The 18,984-nt window shown below is 43.9% G+C and overlaps 1 protein-coding gene across 3 annotated transcripts in view; it reads right to left on the reverse strand.

Moving 5' to 3' along the window:
* The window catches only part of ANKDD1B (ankyrin repeat and death domain containing 1B), a 40,899-nt gene extending 22,279 nt beyond the window's left edge, over positions 1-18,620 (reverse strand). The window contains exons 1-5 of one of the 3 annotated variants that reach the window (XM_025194689.1): positions 17,985-18,620; positions 14,442-14,540; positions 3,860-3,958; positions 3,659-3,763; positions 2,602-2,700 (exon numbers count right to left, since the gene is read on the reverse strand). In XM_025194689.1, coding sequence (XP_025050474.1) covers positions 2,602-2,700; positions 3,659-3,763; positions 3,860-3,958; positions 14,442-14,540; positions 17,985-18,032 — 450 coding nt within the window. In that variant the 5' untranslated portion in view covers positions 18,033-18,620. The remainder of the gene's footprint in view (positions 1-2,601; positions 2,701-3,658; positions 3,764-3,859; positions 3,959-14,441; positions 14,541-17,984) is intronic. The other 2 variants (XM_025194688.1, XM_025194687.1) reach the window with 2 other exon arrangements.
* Between the last annotated feature and the right edge of the window lie 364 nt (positions 18,621-18,984).

Raw genomic sequence — 18,984 nt, forward strand, 5'->3', positions numbered from 1 at the left:
TACGCGTTTGTGCCTAATTCCAGCTCGACGGCCTTCCCTCTCTGACCCGGCGTGCCCGGGCTGCTGGCCACAGCCTGCGTGCAGCACGGAAAAGGGCTCGGGTCGCTCCCGGCCCGCACAGGGCTGTCAGGAGACAGGGAGAGGGGGGAAGCGAGCTGCTGGCTGGGGTTTGATCAGCCTGAGCTCGGGGGGGGGTCACAAGGCAGAGAGGTCCTGCAGCTCAGGCTGGGCAAACCCTAGCTGGCAGTTCCTCCCCCCTCCCTCCCTGCTGACAGCCCCAGGGGCAGGGCTGGGCCACATTAGCATATCTACTACTATTCCCCCCAGCTTGGTGTCAACTGCAAACTTGCTGACGATGTACTCTATGCCATCTTCCAGGCTGCTTATGAAGCCACTGAACAAAACCAGCCCCAGGACCGACTCCTGGGGCACTCCACTTGATACCGGCTGCCAACTAGACATCAAGCCATTTATTACTACCCTACAAGCCTGATGCTCTAGCTAGTTTTCTATCCATCTTACAGTCCATAAGCCCATACTTCCTTAGCTTGACTGCCAGAATGTTGTGGGAGACCATATTAAAAGCCTTGCTAAAATCAAGGTATACCACATTCACTAGTCTCCCCGCATACACAGAGCCTGTCATCTCGTCATAGAAGGCAATCAGGTTGGTCAGGCATGACTTGCCCTTGGTGAATCCGTGCTGACTGTTGCCAATCACCTTCTTCTCCTCCACCTTCTCCTCCTCCTCCAAGTGCTTAGAAACGGATTCCCCGAGGATCTGCTCAATGATTTTTCCAGGGACTGAGGTGAAGGTGACTGGTCTGTAGTTGCCTGGATCCTCCTTTTCTTAAATATGGGCACTATGTTTACCCTTTTCCAATCATCCGAGACCTCTCCTGATCATCCTAAGTTTTCAAAGATGATGGCCAGTGACTCTGCAACCTCATCAGCCAACTCTCCCAGCACCCATGGGTGCATCCCATCTGGCCCCATGGAATCGTATATGTTCAGCTTTTCTAACGAGTTCCTAACCTGTTCTTTCATTACTGTTGGCTGCTCACCTCCTCCCCAAACTGTGCTGCCAGGTGCAATAGTCTGGGAACTAACCTTACCTGTGAAGATTGAGATGAAGAAGGCACTGAGCACTTCAGCCTCTTCTGCATCCTCTGTCACAAGGTTGTCTCCCCCATTCAGCAAAGAACCCACACTTTCCCTGATCCTCCTCTTGCTACCAACATACTTGTAGAAATCCTTCTTGTTACCCTTCAAGTCTCTTGCTAGCTGCAACTCCAGTTGTGCTTTGGCCTTCCTGACTTCATCCCTGGGTGCCCGAGCAATGCTCTTATACTTGTCTCTATTTGTCCAAGTTTCCACTTCTTATTAGCTTCCTTTTTGTGACTTAATTTACTGAAGAGTTTCCTGATAAGCCAAATTGGGCTTCTCCCATACTTGCTAGTCTTCCTACACATTGGGATGGTTTGTTCCTGCACCCTCAGTAAGGCTTCTTTCAAATATAGTCAGCTCCCCTGGACGCTTTTTCTCCTCAGGCTGGCCTCCCAGGGGATCCTGCCCATCAGTTCCCTGAGCAAGTCAAAGTTTGCTTTTTTGAAGTCCAGAGTCCTTACTTTGCTGCTCTTCATCCTTCCTTTCCTCGCCGCCGAAGTCACCATAGCCACCTGTGGGCGGGTTCCTGCTCACCGCCACCACACCCCTGCCACTACCACTGCCACCTGTGGGCAGTCGCTGTGCCCCCCCAGCCTCAGGAGGCACAAGTCGTTCATGACCCAGAGACTTTCAACAGGCCTATCTCCAGTTTCATACTGGAATTCTCAACCATCATACAGCTCTTTTACATAAAGTGCAACTCCTACTCTTCTTCCCTGTCTGTCATTCTTGAACAGTTTAGACTCATCCATGACAGCGCTCCAGTCATGCGAGCTATCCCACCAAGTCTGTTATTCTGATCACGTCATAGCTCCATGACTGTACAAGGACTTATAGTTCTTCTTACTTGTTTCCCAGGCTCCATGCATTTGTGTATAGGCACCTGAGGTAAGTTGCTGATTGCCCTGATTTCTCAAGTATGAAAACACCTCTCCTGTTGCCCACTCCTGCTTGCTCTTCCTCCAGGTCTCCCACTTCCCCACTTTCCTCAGGGCTCAGGCAGTTCAGAAACACCACTAGGTGTCTGTCTGCATCTTTATGTGTCACAAAAGCTTTGAAAACTAGGCCTGAAGCAGCATGCCCAAAGTCACACAGGAAGTTGACAGCAGAGCAGAGAAATGAAACCAAGACTCCCAATTCCTAGGTCAGCAGCTTAACTACTCAACCATATTTCCTCTTCTAGTATTAGCTTTGGATTACATCATCTATATTAATAATAGACATCAACAAGCTTCCAGATAATAAGCACTGAGAGTTCCACAGTTCTTCAAGGGTCACCCAGTATCACTAACCTAATCTCTTGGGCTATTCTTATAAACCATACTATTGTCTCCATAGGTGTAAGTCTTTCAGTTACACAAGTAACTACACTGGGCTCATTTATAAACTTTAGGCACCATTATATTTTGATTTATATGGAAAAGAAAAGCTTACCTGATCCTTTTCAGAGGTGAACATCTTGAGGGAACTCAAACTGTTTATCATGTCAATATGGCCTTTTTCAGCTGCCAGAAGAAAGGGTTTTCTACCTTTCTGGAACAGTGTCATCAGAAGAAAGACATTAATATTGCAGAACTTTCACCAGCTACTAATATCATGGCATATATATAATAAGGATATGCTATATTGTTGTGGATAAAAATGTGCATATGCTGCATATATATATAAACATACAAAGATCTGGAGCCTAACTTTGTACAGGAAAAGGAAAATTTCCTTAGGGTGAGAACTGGATTAATTACCTCAAAGAAGCATTTATAACCTGACCAAAAAGTCTAAAACAGTAATAATGGAAACAGAAACTGCACCAAACTGTTACTTCTTTTGGAGACATATTCAGAGGAAGGATAATTTCATTAAAGCATGAGGTTCTCTATAAAGGACGTTATAGATGTCTAAAGACTTATTTTTATTAAGCATTGCATATGACCAGAATTCTGAAAATACCATCAGCTACAGATCTCTGTGGCAGTCATAGAGGCTGAATGCAATGTCCAGTACTAGAAACTTCAGAAGAAGATGCAAGACACTCCATAATGGACAACTATGGAATAACCTGCCCCTGGAGAGAAATTTTCTTTCTAATCAGGTCAGTTAGCTTATGGCCTGAAGCATTAGATTTGCTTCCCTGATTAAACTTCTATGTTCCTTTTGCTGACTCTAATGCAAGTTGTGCGGCTGAGAACTTGCACAGTCAGAGAAATACAGCCATTGGGGTTCAGAGGTGTTTTGCCTCTCGCAGGAGCATAGCATATTTATTTTGGGGGATATGAAACTGCCACTTCACAAGGCAAACTTCTAAAGTGAGATCGTAATGCAGCAGGTCAAGAGGAGATATTTGAGCAAAATGCAGGTCCCTCACACTGCTAAAAATCCAAAGTCCATATATAATAGCCAACTAAAAGCTAATACCCTTCATCATTGAAACAGACCTCACAATCTCAAGGTAACAAACCCATAAATCCTATAAGTAACTGGGCACATGCTGTACCTTATCAGGCTTGTTTAATTCATTCAGGCGAAGATCCTGGATAAAGTAATCCACTATTTTAACATTATTGTTCTGAGCTGCAAAGTGCAGGACGTTCATCCCATCCTAAGGAAAATAAAAGTAAGCTTTTTAAGATTTGATTAGACTTCCTCTCAACATAACAACATGTTTAATGTTAGTTAAAATATGACACTGACAAACCTGATTCTTAGCCATTTGATCAGCACCAGCTTTAACCAACATTCTCATTATGTCTAGGTTTCCAGACCAAGCTGCAAGATGAATTGCTGTCAGCCCATGCTGCAAATAAAATAAGAAAGGCATAAATTGTATTTAAAATACCCGACATGCCACAATTCATGTCTTGTATGATAACTTTGACGAATGAGACGGAGCTGATTTTATTCTCCAGGTTTTAGGGCTTCCCCGCTAATATTGTCACTAGAGATGGGTGGCTAAATGTGGACATATACATGGGGTAACCATGGTGGCTCTTTTTTTTTTCTTTGTCCTGTGTTTCTTCCCTTACAATGTCTCCAGTAAAATTCTTAGGGCACCCTATCCACTTTTGTGCCTCTTCCCTCAGACTCATTAATTAAAAGATGTAGAGCTAATTAGCTTAGATGCTGCACTGGTGGCTTTTGGTTCCAGAGCTAACACAAGCACCACTTGTTTGACTATCTCTGCACAGCACTTCCTTCTATGATACAGATGTCCCCTGAAGTCTTCCAGATCTGTATAGATAAAGATTTAAAGGACTCTTTATTTTTCCTCCCAACTTGTTCACTTTGTATATATGTGTTCACTGCAATGCACACCTTCCCCCAAGGTCTAAAACACGATGCAGAGACAGTGTGAGGAGCCTGCAGGAAGAATTGGAAAGCCTTGCACAGTCAAGGAACTGTGACATGATTGAAATAACAGAGACTTTGTGGGATAGCTTGCATGACTGGAGCACTGTCATGGATGGGTACAAACTGTTCAGGAAGGACAGGCAGGGGCGAAGAGGAAGAGGAGTTGCACTTTATGTAAAAGAGCTGTATGATGGTTGAGAACTCCAGTATGAAACTGGAGATGGACCTGTTGAAAGTCTCTGTGTTAAGGTTAGAGAGGAGAGTAACAATGGTGATGTGGTGGGTGTCTGATATAGACCACCAGACCAGGATGTTGAGGTAGATAAGACTTCCCTCAGACAAGTGGAAGAAGTTACCAAAATACAGGCCGTGGTTCTCATGGGGGACTTCAATCACCCTGGCATCTGCTGGGAGGGCAATACAGCAGTGAAACAGGCAATCTAGGAAACTTTTGGAGAGCATTGGAGACAACTTCCTAGTATGAATGTTGGAGAGACCAACTATGGGCCACGCTCTTCTTGAACCTGCTGCTCACGAACAAGGAAGAATTGCTGGGGGATGTGGCAGTGGATGGCAACTTGGGCAGCAGTGACCACGAGATGACTGAGTTCAGGATCCTGAGGAAAGGAAGGAAAGAGAGCATCAGAGTAAGGACTCTGGACTTCAGAAAAGCAGACTTCGACTCCCTCAGGAAACTGATGGGCAGGATCCCCTGGGAGGCCAGTCTGAGGGGAAGAGGTGTCCAGGAGAGCTGGCTGTATTTGAAAGAAGCCTTACTGAGGGTGCAGAAACAAAGTATCCTGATGTGCAGGAAGAATAGCAAGTGTGGCAAGCAACCAGCTTCGCTTAGCGGTGAACTCTTTGGTGAGCTTAACCACAAAAAGGAAGCTTACAAGAAGTGGAAGCTTGGACAAACAATTTGGGAGGAGTATAAGAATATTGCTCGGGCATGCAGGGGTAAAGTCAGGAAGGCCAAAGCGCAACTGGAGTTGCAGCTAGCAAGGAACATGAAGGGTAGCAAGAAGGGTTTCTCCAAGTATGTTAGCAACAAGAGGAAAGTCAGGGAAAGTGTGGGTCCCTTACTGAATGGGGGAGGCAACCTAGTGACAGATGATGAGGAAAAGGCTGAAATACTCAATGCCTTCTTCATATGCAAGTCTCCCAGACTGCTGCACCAGGCAGCACAGTTTGGGGAGAAGGTGAGCAGCCAACAGTGCTGAAAAAACAGATTGGAGACTATTTAGAAAAGCTGGACATGTACAAGTCGCTGGCCATTACTTTTGAAAACTCATGGCAATCAGGGGAAGCCCCAGATAACTGGAAAAGGGCAAATATAGTGTCCATCTTTAAGAAAGAGAAGAAGGAAGATCCAGGGAACTACAAACCGGTCAGCCTCACCTCAGTCCCTGGAAAAATCATGGAGCAGGTCCTCAAAGAATCCACTTCTAAACACTTGGAGGAGAAGGCAATTAGGAATAGTCAGCATGGACTGACCAAGGGCAAGTCATGCCTGACCAACCTGATTGCCTTCTATGATGAGACAACTGGCTCTGTGGATGTGGAGAAAGCAGTGGACGAAATATACTGACATTAGCAAGGCTTTTGGTACTGTCTCCCACAACATTCTTGCAAGCAAACTCAGGAAGTGTGGGTTGGATGAATGGATTGTAAGGTGAATAGAAAGCTGGCTGGATTGTCAGGCCCAATGGGTAGTCATTAATGGGTCAATGTCTAGTTATCAGCCATTATCAAATGGGTTGCCCCTGTGGTCTGTCCTGGGGTCAGTATTGTTCAGTATCTTCATTAACAATCTGGAAGATAGGATAGCTTGCACCCTCAGCAAGTTTGCAAATGACACCAAGCTCTGGGGTGTAGTAGATATGCTGGAAAGTAGGGCTAGGGTTCAGAGTGACCAGGAGAAGGATTGGGCCAAAAGAAATCTCATGAAGTTCAATAAGGACAAGTGCAAAGTCCTGCACTTAGGACAGAACAATCCCATGCACCACTACAGGCTGGGGACTGGCTGGCTAAGCAGCAGCTCTGCAGAAAAGGACCTGGGGGTTACAGTGGACAGTAAAATGGATATGAGTCAGCACTGTGCTCTTGTTGCCAAGAAAGCTAACAGCATACTGGGCCGCATTAGTGGAGAGTTGCCAGCAGATCAAGGGAAGTCATTATTCTGCACTAGTGAGGCCATATCTGGAGTACTGTGTTCAGTTTTGGGCCCACCACTATAGAAAGGATGTGGACAAGTTGGAGAGAGTCCAGTGGAAGGCAACAAAAATGTTTGGGATCTGGGGCATATGACTTCTGAGGAAAGGCTGAAGGAATTGGGTTTATTTTGTCTACAGAAAAGAAGACTGATAGGCTGCATCCAGACAAGCATGGCCGTGTGGTATGTAGCACATTCAGGTGTTCTTTGTGCTGCAAGGAAGCAGCACGGGGTAGGAGGGTTGATCCTGGGAGATCCCAGGGTAAAAAAAAACTTGTGGAAAAAAAAGCAGGACGGTGCACATGGGGGCAGTGCATGCCACCCAAAACTGGAGCCTGGCCAGCCAGAGCTATGCTCTGGCTGCTGGCCACACACCAAGTGGCAGGATTGCTATGGCTGCAGCTTCCCCAGCTGCCAGGAACCCAGGTAAGGGTGCTGGGGCCAGCACAGTTGCTGGTCCCAGCCTCCCCTACCCCATCCAAGGTAACCTGTTGCATGCAGGGGTTGTGTGGCACAAGCATTCCCCAGGCACAAGGTGTGCTGCTACTTCTTGTCCCTTGGGAAACAAACGTCCATGCTCTTGTTGACATGACCAGAGAGTATTTGATATCAGCCTTTAACTACCTGAAGGGTGGTTTGAAAGAGGATGGAGCTAGACTGTTCTCAGTGGTGGCAGGTAACAGAACAAGGAGCAATGGTCTCAAGTTGCAGCAAGGGAGGTTTAGGTTGAATATTAGGATAAACCGTCTCACTGGGAGAGTGGTGAAGCACTGGAAAAGGCTACCTAGAAAGGTGGAAGAATCTCCATCTTTGGAGGTTTTTAACGCCCAGCTTGACAAAGCTCTGGCTGCAACAATCTAGTTGGCGATGGTCCTACTTTGAGCAGGGGGTTGGACTAGATGACCTCCTGACATCCCTTCCAGCCCTAATGTTCTATGATTCTATGATCTTCATGAGTTTATCCAGGAGTCAGCATAATAGGACTTTAATTGTGACTGCAGATTCAGAGTGGTCCTGCAATATAAATATTAAACAGCAGCACAGCAACAAGTACATGTGGAACAGACATCACTCAGTGCATAGATTTAAAGAAAGGGGATAGGCAGCTGATTTTGAACTTGTTTGAGTTTGTGACTCCTAAGTCTGCATCAAAGACCTTTTTAAACACATAGGGAAAAAAGAAAACTCGATTAAAAAACAAGTCATTTGTAATAACTTACAGTTTTGCTCCACACTAACGCAAGTGCAATTAGTCATAGACTTTAATAAAAAATATTATTATTGTTTGCAAGAGACATCATTTTAAATTCTCTGTGTAAATTCCTCATGATGGAAAAAGTGTTTGCATGTATTTTCAGGTAGAAGAAAATTACATGATTAACAACATTTACTAATTAAAAGCTAGTCCTTGAAAACCTAATATAATTAGAGCAAGATGTTCAGAGGCATGTTTAATAAGACCAACAATGCACACCTTTGGAAATCCAGTCTTAAAATGCTCCTAATAGGTGGTTCTAGGGGTGCACCGATAAAGATTTTCTTGGCCAATACTGATAGCTGATTATTAACAAACCTTATCAGCTGATATCAATCTGATAACCAATTTACTTTGAAATGCATGGCATTTTAAAGCACTGACATAAATCAACTTTTTTTTGGTGCACATTAGCAGCCTCCTACATCACATGTATCAGTGTCCCGGTGCTTAAAAATGGAAGCGGGTGCACTTGAACTAAAGCTTGTTGAATGAGCTTTAGTTCAAGTGCCACTGCCACCATTTTTAAGTGTAGGGATGCTTTTAAGTGGAGCAGAGCCGAACAGGGTGAGGGGAGAAGCAGGCTGCTTGCAGAGGCTCAGGACTCTCCACTCTGCTGCCTTTGCCCCAGGAGCCTCGCACTCAGGAGCCTGCCCCAGGAGCCTGGCAGCGGTGGACACAACTTGCTGCCCCCACTTCTGCCAGGCAGGAAGGGAGCACGTGGCCAGCGCAGGGCTTCTGAGGAAAAGGCAGCAGAGCAGAGAACCATGCTGCCCGGCTGCATTCCTGGCCATATGCGTGCATGCAGCCACACACATGCATGCGGTGCCCCCTGGGTCTCACTCCCAGCAGCCTCAAGCAGGGCCCCTTGCAGGCTAGAATGACGCCCGCCTGCAAGGGGAAATCTGCCATTTTCCGAGGGAGCCCAGGCATGCAGGGGCCCCAGCCCTGCAGGAGAGAGGGAACCCAGGTGTCCAGGGCCCTGGCCAGAAGGCATAATTATCAGTAAGCATTATAAGCTACAATAGCCAAAAAGCCAATAGCCAATAATGTCATTTTCCCTTTTATTGGTGCCAATCCCAAATGCAACTGATATATTGGTGCACCTCTAGATGGTTCCATGAAATTTGTCCTCAATTTCTTTACTACTCAAAATATATTTAAAAAGCTAGAAAGCAGCAACTAAAAATAATTTATCACAGAGGATATTTTAATGTTGCTCAGAAACAATTTACTCAAACACAGATGATACAGACTTGGAATTCATACCGATTAAAATTACACAATGCTTGACTCAACAGCAAACTTCCTAAAGGCCCTTTCTGAGTCACTTTTACAGAGGATTATTGTTCAAAGACAATTGTCCACTGCTTATAAAATCATTCTGTAAGCATTATACAATACAGTTATTCATTTTAGACTATTCCATATTAACCATGCAGATGGTTTGCAGCTTGTCAGACAAAAGCACATAATAATATAGCTAAATAAGTGTAAACATTTTGCTTACAACATTACAAAATTTACTTAAATATTGATATTATTGGAGAGGACAATTAAGTTTCGAAAATACAACTCTATAGTTCCTTGCTTCTATATAAAAGTATTTTATCCCAAGGCAAATTTAGAGCTGCAACACAACCTGACATGCACAAGATATAAAAAAGTTGATTCAGTTGCAAACCCTGGCTGTGGTAAACAGGCTTGGTCCTATGATTTTATATCTACTTTTCAGAAAGACCTCCACAGTTGGTGTAGGGTAACTACTCAGCCATGCTAAAGGCTTGTCAAGATCCTGTTCCATCTCACTTCACCTATAAGGTATATGAATCAATTAAGGGAAGGGGAGAGTTTGTGATATGCAGACAGACATCAGCATGCAAATGACACAATGTTCTTCCTTTTGAACATTGAATATGTTTCCAAATGACATATTATATGCATTTTTCCAGTAGCTGGCCCATAAAGGGACTCAAATAGGACTGAAGAGCAAGCCATGCAAGGAAAGGCTGACAGATATGGGACTGTTCAGCCTAGAAAAGATAGGACTTTGGGGGGGATTTAGTGGCAGCTTACAAATATATCAAGGGTAAGCATCAGGGGCTAAGCAAACAACTATTCATCCAAGTGCCCCAGGGGAAAACCAGGAGCAACAGTCATAAACTCCTAGAAGAAGGTTTCAGACTAGATATACGAAAAAACTTCTTCACAGTTCATGTTACCAGACTCTGGAATAGACTCCCAGTGGGGGTGGTGCAGGCAACTACACTGGAGATCTTCAAAAAGAGACTGGACGCACACCTTTCTGAGGTTACTTGACCCCAGCAGTCTTTCCTGCCCAGAGCAGGGAGGGCTGGACCTGATGATCTCATGAGGTCCCTTCCAGCCCTAAACTTTTGTGAACCTGTAAATGAAAACACACTGGCCCAAACTCAGTCTAAACAGAATGGAAATGGTACTGGCAGATTAGGAGAAGTCACCTAGTGGGTATGGTAGCCATGGTGATTGCCTCCTTGACTGAGTGGGATTTACCTAGGCTTTTGTGAAAATACTTATTTATTTATTCAATTTATATGCCTCCCTACCAAACAAAGCAGTATGCAATTTAGGGGTACACCTCTGCATCTTCTCTTACCCTGGAGTGCCAAAGAACTTGAGTTGTTTGAATGCCTCTGTCATCTCACATACAGCATCTATCTTGGTTGTGGACTTTACAGCAATTCTTCATGCCTTTTTTACTTGAATACTAGAATATTGTAAAACACTGCATGTGAAACTATCCTTAAAGACCTCTCAGAAGTCACAACTGGTTTACAGTGGGATAACCTGCTGCTTGCTTAAGCAGAAAAGAATTACCCTAGTACATCAAAGACTGTACTGGTCTTACATTCACTTCAGGTTGCTGTTTTTAAAACACAGCTTTACTTATAATATAGCTGCTTCAAATGCCTCTATTGGCTAAGGTTAATTGAGATAAATTCACTTTTCAGACTACACATACACATTTAATCTAGTACTGTCAGGGTGTGTCTACACATCACTGTACTTTAGTATTTTCTTTTGGAAGTATTAAAGCACAGCACAGTAACCATCTGTACTGCATGCAACATGTACACAGTAAGTGCATGGTTAAATTTTGCCACTACTTCACTATAGCGGTGCGCTAAAATGGGGGAGCACGCCACTATGGTGAAGTAGCCGCCAATCATGTGTAGACTCGTGTGATCGCTATGTTGCCATGGCACGCCATACAGCAATGTAGGACATTGCTACGGCAATGTAGGGTGATTTGTAGATGCACCCCAAATGCCCAATTCTGTATCTACTGAAGTTGACGGCCAATGGAACAGAATATTCTACAGAATAAAGAGTAGTTTTATTGCAAATGCTTGCCAGAAAACATATGCAACCGTAATAAAATACCCAGGTGGAAGAAACGTGGCTATAAAAGTTAAGACTAGTGTCTTGGCACATTTTCCTGATCAAACCAGTCACCTCATTTTTCCTTTTGCTGCTTCAATTTGGATTTCCATTTGCAACAGACAGCCAACATTTGCACAATTTAATGTATAAGCCTACTCACAAGGCAACTTCCTTTCCCTCTTTGGGACTCAACACTGACTTCATAGTCAAGTGCTCTGCATTACCTTACATTTAGAACACACCTTGCTTTGGCATTTTAGAAACCTATGGATACCACATGTAGGAGAAATGGATCACACAATGAAGTAATCTTAAATTTTACAGATAATTATTTGTCCTCCCCAGCTCACAACAAAAAACATAGTCAGGATTTCTCAATGTAAGTTCTTTTTTGTGAAAGAACAAAAGCATGAGAAGTTTTCCATGGAAAATAAATATTTAGAAAGGATATAATTATTCCTAGGTACTTTACAAAATATCTCAAACTGAAGGTTTTGAGAAAGCTAAACCCCTCTTCTCTCTTAAGGTCCTCAGAATAATAAATTCCAAATGCAGGGAGGAAAGAAAAACAACGTCATTAATGTAGGTTGTGTTTAAAAAAATACAAAACCTAATTATTCATACTTTTTTTTTCAGAAGCCATCTTACCACACAGAGTTATCTGATGCAGAGACGACCGTAGCAGGGTGAGGGGCCCGGGACAAATCAGCCTGTGTGGAGCCTGGACACGGCAACGGTGGGGGAGGGGGAGGAGCTGGATGCGAAGCTGGTCCAGCTCCACAGGGGCCCCAAAGCGCGGGGCCCGGGGCAGTCGCCCCAATTCGGCTCCCCCTCTCCCCCAGGGAGAGCCCTAATCTAATGTACAAAGTCTGTTAAAAAAAGTATTGAGACTAAACATGTATTTGTAGTACAAAGTATTAGGTAGAGGGCATGGCTTTGCTGAACATGGTCTGGGCATGTTGGGACTCCTCTAGACAGGTTTGCTGCTTATGGTGTTTCCACAGTTTTCTGTGGCCAGCAGTTGAAGTAAGATTGTTTGTGTCGTGCGTCCCCTTTTGTTATGTCAGAGCATCCAGAACAACGTGTGTACATTAAATTTTGCATGGAAATTGGTAAAACGGCAAATGAAACATTTGAAATACTTTAAATAGCATTTGGTGATGACACTATGAGCCATGGAAGAGTTTTTGAATGGTATCATCTGTTTAAGGAAGGACGATCATCGGTCGAAAGTGATGAGTGTTCCAGACACCCTTCAACATTATGAAATGATGAAAATGTGGCAGCGGTTCACAGTTTGATTTGAAATGATAGGTGATTGACTGTCCAAGAGATAGCAGAAGAAGTTGGAATTTTTGTTGGTTCATGTCATTCAATTCTAACCGGTGATTTGGGAATAAAACAACCAGAAAAACCACCAGAAAAGTGGGTGTCCGACTCTTGGATGCTTCACCACAAAAATGTACCTGCCCACTCAGCACAGCTTGCGAAGCAATTTTTAGCCAAATTTTAGCCAAACACTGTATCCCACAAGTGCTGCATCCTCCATATTCACATGATATGGCCCCATGCAACATTTTTGTCTTCTCTCAACTAAAGAAAACCTTGAAAGGAAGAAGATTTTGTGATGTGGAAACCATGAAACAAAATTAGGCTGAGCAGCTTTTAACTATTCCACAAGTTGCTTATCAAAGGGGCTTCCAACAATGGCAGAAACATTGAGAGAAGTGTGTGGCTGCAGAAAGATCATACTTTGAAGGAGATTAAGCTGAAACCCCTGTAAAAAAAATATTTTGTTTCCTTATAGCATCAGTCTCAATACTTTTTGAACAGCCCTCATATACTTTCTCCTATATCTTTTACAGTATAACTCAAGTTGATTAGAAGATTTTCAACTAAACATTTTTTTCACTTTCCATAGAAAATATCAGTTTGTTGAAGGTTTCACAGATCCAAGGTGAATGTTTTGGCTAAAGCAACAGACAGCAGACCGGACAACTGGTTAGGACATTCGTCTGGGACATGCAGAAGGCAGGACAAGGTAACATCTTGGGGCACCTACACACGTGCTGGATGTCTGCTCCAATGCTTGCTAATTACCACTTCAGAACAGACTTGATTAATCGATTCTGCTAGAATGTGCTAATTATCATGCACCGGCAGCTTCCACATCACATGTATTCAGTGTCCCTGTGCTTCAAAATGGGGGCGGGGGCACCTTAACTAAAGCTTGTTGAGGAAGTTTGGTTAAAGCACCGCTACTGCTATTTTGAAGCACAGGATGCCGAATATACCTTTACATTGCGGGCACTGTAATTAGAGTGGTTCTAGGAGCTGGTTTAATTAAAGCACTCCCTTCCACCCTGGAGCACATATAAAGACGCTCATTGAAACTCACAGGTTCAGAGAGACAAACTTTCCTAGCCAACAGCTTGCTTGGTGTAGTTGCTCTAATATAGAGCACTTGAAGGCTGTTTCTATTCATATAGGATGCCAGATTCATTCACAGCTCCCCAGGATTGTGGGGGGATGGCAGCTGGAAGTCACCATTAGACTTAGATGAACACATGCACACCAACAGCAGCAGTGTTGCAATTATGGGCATCCTCAGACATATTGTATTGCCTCACCTGGGCTGCTTCCTAAACTGGAAGTAGTGCAGCTAATTAGCACTGGTGAGTAATATTACCAGCTTGCCCTGCTCAGTGTCACATGTATGCAACTACACTGCTTCAAGGTCAGGGAGTAATAGGTTTGAAGGGCACTACTGCCTGGCCTAGTAAATTTGCCTTGTATTGACCTGGCTTAAGACTGCAGCCAACTGTCCACCTTTTTAATTTGACTCTGCCTGTCTAAAATGAGGCAGAGAAAAGGCAGGTTCTTACAAATTAAATGACAGCTAATACCTTGTAAAATAGAGGGAAGAAGGAAGATCCATTTTCTCCACATCTGCCAGTACTTTTCCACCAGGCCATTCTTAAATGGTATACTGTACATTAACCAACATAGACCTGTTTTGTGAAAAACAAGTTTGTTTACCTTATCTGCTATATCAACTCTGGCTTTGTGATGGAGGAGAAAATCCACGGTGGAAAAATGACTTCCTGCAACAGCGAAGTGGAGTGCTGTGCGTTTCATCTGAAATAAGCACAACCTGAGTTGGTGGGTATGAAATATAGTTCTTTTCATTAGACAGACAGTCAGGGCTTCTGAAGACCCTGATCACAGCTTACTATTATGTAATCCTCTGTAAGTCTCTCCTTGCCAATAGCCAAAATTTGCAATTTTATGCATTTGTTTTCTCCTGCTTAACTTAAAAAACACCATTGAATGATGTGGTGAAACCAGAACTCTTTAGGTATTTATATGCCAATGATAAGCCTTTCAGTAAAACCAGCTGAGGAGGCAAACAGAAATTAAATAATCACACATTCCTTAGGGGAGGCATTAATACAACAAACATTCATTTCCACAATGTCCATTTTATGGTTTGATTTAAAAAAGCAAGGACTCAGCTTCTGGGATTAGATTCATTTCTTGACAATGTCCTGATTGCTGAACGTTTGCTTTTGATTGTATCTATGCAACGCATGACTGGAACTATCTTTCTCAGGATTAGTCACCTCTTCAGTATAATATATTATCTATGCAAAACAAGGCTTCCACCCAAAAAGTAAAAAGTGAGCAATTTTACACATGTAAACAGTCTCAGTGTACGCCTAGGTATAGGTCCTAAATAAAAGTTAATCCAAATTAGCAAACAATGCGAATTTCAAGTGGACTGATTAACCTGCATTTTAACCCAGTATGGAAAATTTCATAGGTGGCCTTAATTTGTTTTAATGTAATGAGCTTGTATTGAGCTAAACCACATTAAAGACATTTTAATTCTGAATAAGAGTCTCTACACCAGAATTTAATTCAGTTCAAGACTACCTAGTCTATTAAAAAAGTTAATTTAGATTAATCTTCCTGAGTTTCTCTTGTGTAGACAAGTGCTTAGTGAGTTCAATGGGTCTACTCCCAGAAGTAAGGCCAGGTCAGCCAGGTATATAATGAGACAGAACATGTGACAGCTGGGCCAGAAAAAGTTACTTGTATAGATTAAGTTACAGAAGCAAAGTGGCCTTCCTTCCAATGCAGTTCATTTTGCCTGGAGAGGGAAGTACAGAAAGGCTTGAATAAACTCTGCCAGTTTTGCCAATTTAAGGTAAGTGCACATTGCCTATACATTACAGCAGGGGTCGGCAACCCCCGGCACATGTGCCGAGCATGGCACGCAAGGCCATTTTCCTTGGCACGCATTGGTGCCAGGGAGGCAGCAGCTGTTTGCAGCCTCCCGAGTGTAGCTGGCCCCAGCTCTGGGTAGCTGCTGCCAGCTGGGAGCCGGGGCTGCTCCCAGCAGGCAGCTGGAATGCTGCAAGCCCTGCTGGGCTCCATGGCTATCAGCAGCTGCCCAGAGCTGGGGCCAGGGCCGGCTGTAGCCTGGAGGCTACAAACAGCTGCTGCCTCCCTGCCCCCAGCCCCAACGGGCGCAGTGCCGGCACCTGCTGACTTCCTGGAGCCTGGGGCCGGGAGACAGCCAGGGCCGGGCTAGGAGGGCAGCAGCTGTTTGTAGCCTCCCTGCTGCAACCAGCCCCAGCTCTAGGGAGATGCTAATAGCCACGGAGCCTGGGCTGCTCCCATGGAAGCCCGGCTGCAAGCAGTCCGGGCTCTGTGGCTATCAGCAGCTACCCAGAACCTGGGCCAGTTGCAAACATCTGCTGCCTCTCCACCCCGGCCCCGGCCCCAGCTGCCTCCTGGCCCCAGGCTCTGGGGAGGCAGCACATACCAGCAATGCTCCCCGCTGTGCTGCCCTCGCCGCTTCTGCAAAGCAGCGTTGGAACCCGGCGCAGCATGGCACAGCGGAGGGTGCAGAAAGCTGCCTGTTCCCAGCTCCCTGCTGCTCTGCGGCAGGGGCTTTGGGTGGGGTGCAAGGGGCAAAAGGGCTGGGGGGCAAGGGCTTTGGGTGGGAGGGGGGGACAAGGGCTTTGGGTGTGGGGCAAGGGTCATGAGCAGGGCTGGGGGGCAAGGGGCAGCAGGGCTGAGGGGCAAGGGGCACACAAAGGGCATTCTGCCATGTATCCCCTGTCCTCATTTTGTTTTTCTGCCATGCCAACACTCCAGCACCTTCCAAGGTGGGCATTGTGGGGGGTTTCAGCACTCCGGCCAAAAACGTTGCCTACTTCTGCACTACAGTATATCTACTCTGGCATAGTTCTCCTATTGTAGACCAGGCTGAAATCTATTTTGGATCAGAGAGTTGGACAGCATATTTCTGAAATGGGATAGTATTGCTTTAATCCCTTGAGTCCAGTAAAGTAATATGGAGGCAGCAACTATTTTCTAAATCCTTGAATTCCACTATCTGTGCCTAAGAAGCAAGCAACATATACTGATGGGAAAATATTCTTGTTCGAGAGAATGTAATTACAAGGATCCTTTATCTTTCTTTTAAAAAGGATTTAGGATTCCGCATGCAGGTTGTTTTTTATGTCCACAGAAAACATACAAAACAGCCTGCTTCCTCCCACCCGCAACATAGAACATATATGAGCCAAAGAAAAAACTCAATAATTTGGGACAAGTAGTATTAGAACATTCAACCCCTGGATGGGTTGTCAAAGGGAAATGAAATGCAGTAGACCAGCCATTGGAAAGGGACAAAGGCCCACACATTGTTAAAAGGAGATGTCCTGGGCTAGTATTCATCTTTAAACTCTACAACACATTACATAAAATATCCTAGATCAAATTTAGACCAATGGTCTAAAGGACATCAGTGGAATTCCATTTACATTCACCAGGCCTGAATTCTGACTTCACTCATCAGTCAAAAGTTTCCAGTAAAGTACAGTTGTGTTTCAGTGTACACTGAATGGTGCATTACTTGCAATTTTAATCCATAAAGGATGGTACCTGTATCAATTAACTCTAAAAAATGTGAGGTTACATATTATACAGAGGGAAAAATTGGGACTGAGAAATTAAGATAATTGCACAAGGCCACAACATCAGTATCAGGGCAGAGAATGTAATTCAGCAGCTTTGGGATCCCAGCAGGGTTCGAAATGAGGAAGGCTCCCCATAAGAGATGAGAGCCCCCTGATAGGAGACAAGAGTCCCCCATAAGCCTCACCATAAGAGATGAGATCCCCCAGCCCGTCCTGTGCCTTTCTAAGCAGCTCAGGCAGTGGCAGCAGTGGCTGCTTCTGGCTACCACTACCGCCAACCACTCCCCCCCTCCCCTCTCCCCCTTCCCCCCGCAAGAGTCAGCGTAATTCAAACCCTGGCTCCCAGTCCTAAGCATAGACTTTTAACACTACAAATTCAAAGGCCTAGACCTAGAGTTATTAAGCTCCTTGCACTCGCTGAGTTTGGAGGTGCTCTATCTGACAGCTTATTCAAATACTTTTCTAGAAGGTAATGCTTAGGCTTATCATGCTAAAAGCACATACACTAGTGTTTTTGAGATTTCACTTAACCACCAAACACAAGCTGTATTTTTTATCATCAGTCTGTCAAACAGTACTTTGTACTCACAATATTTACAGCATTAATATTAACCTTCTTCTTAACTAACTTCTCCATGATTTCCAAATTGTTTGTTTTAGCAGCATACTGAAACTCCTTCTCATCTGGTAATACTGTAGAAAATATAACAGTTCATGTTAGTAAAGAAATATCCATAAGAAGCTTAAATTACAACTATGCTCCCCTTACTTCCTGTTATTTTGGAGATGCACATCTTGTTTCAATATTTTATGTGAATTACTTGCTTTTCCTCAGAATTGCTGTTCCAAGATTACACTTTCCCCTAGACATCGGGTTGATCTTCCTAGTTTTGATTACGGCAAACAGAAATAGAATGTTCACAGCACAGAAATACCATTAGTTGCACTGCCCAAAATAGTAACAGTTCACTGATAATGTTTCTGCCCCCAAAAACCACAAAGCACTTTACAAATGTAAGCATCATAGCACAAACCTCAAAAATTCTCTCACTTACCATTTAAATATGGGCACCTCCTTTTTGAAACCTAGAAACTGTTGGAGTGAACACACCAACACTTTACATTACAATTTAGGGAAGGAACTGAATTATGTCATCCAACTAAAACTGCAGATGGTTTATCAGTAGAAAAAAAAGAGATGATTACCTATACAAGAATTGTGTTAGGACACAGAATATTGCGATTCTTGTGGGAAAAGGTGCCCTGGAATTTATTAATGGGTCAGAACCTTTATTTTATGTCTCATCCAAAAAGACAGTACCACTAGCAACTTGGTACTCAACTGAGTGCTGAAGACTGAAAAGGCACCTACCTACCTGGACAGCAGTAACAAAATACTTTGTGGGCAATAGACAAAAAAAAGAGAATATAAAGAATTAAAGCTATACATCAGTCTGGCTAACTTGGAAGTTAGCACACTTCTGTGTCAGTAGGCTTCTGTCTCAATATTTAATTAGACAATGATACCAGCAGGACATTAGTTGGAAAGATGTGTAAAATATACACAAATAATTAACTGTTTAGTTCAT

Source organism: Alligator sinensis, unplaced genomic scaffold (genome assembly GCF_000455745.1).
Source record: "Alligator sinensis unplaced genomic scaffold, ASM45574v1 scaffold1792_1, whole genome shotgun sequence".
NCBI lineage: Eukaryota > Metazoa > Chordata > Crocodylia > Alligatoridae > Alligator > Alligator sinensis.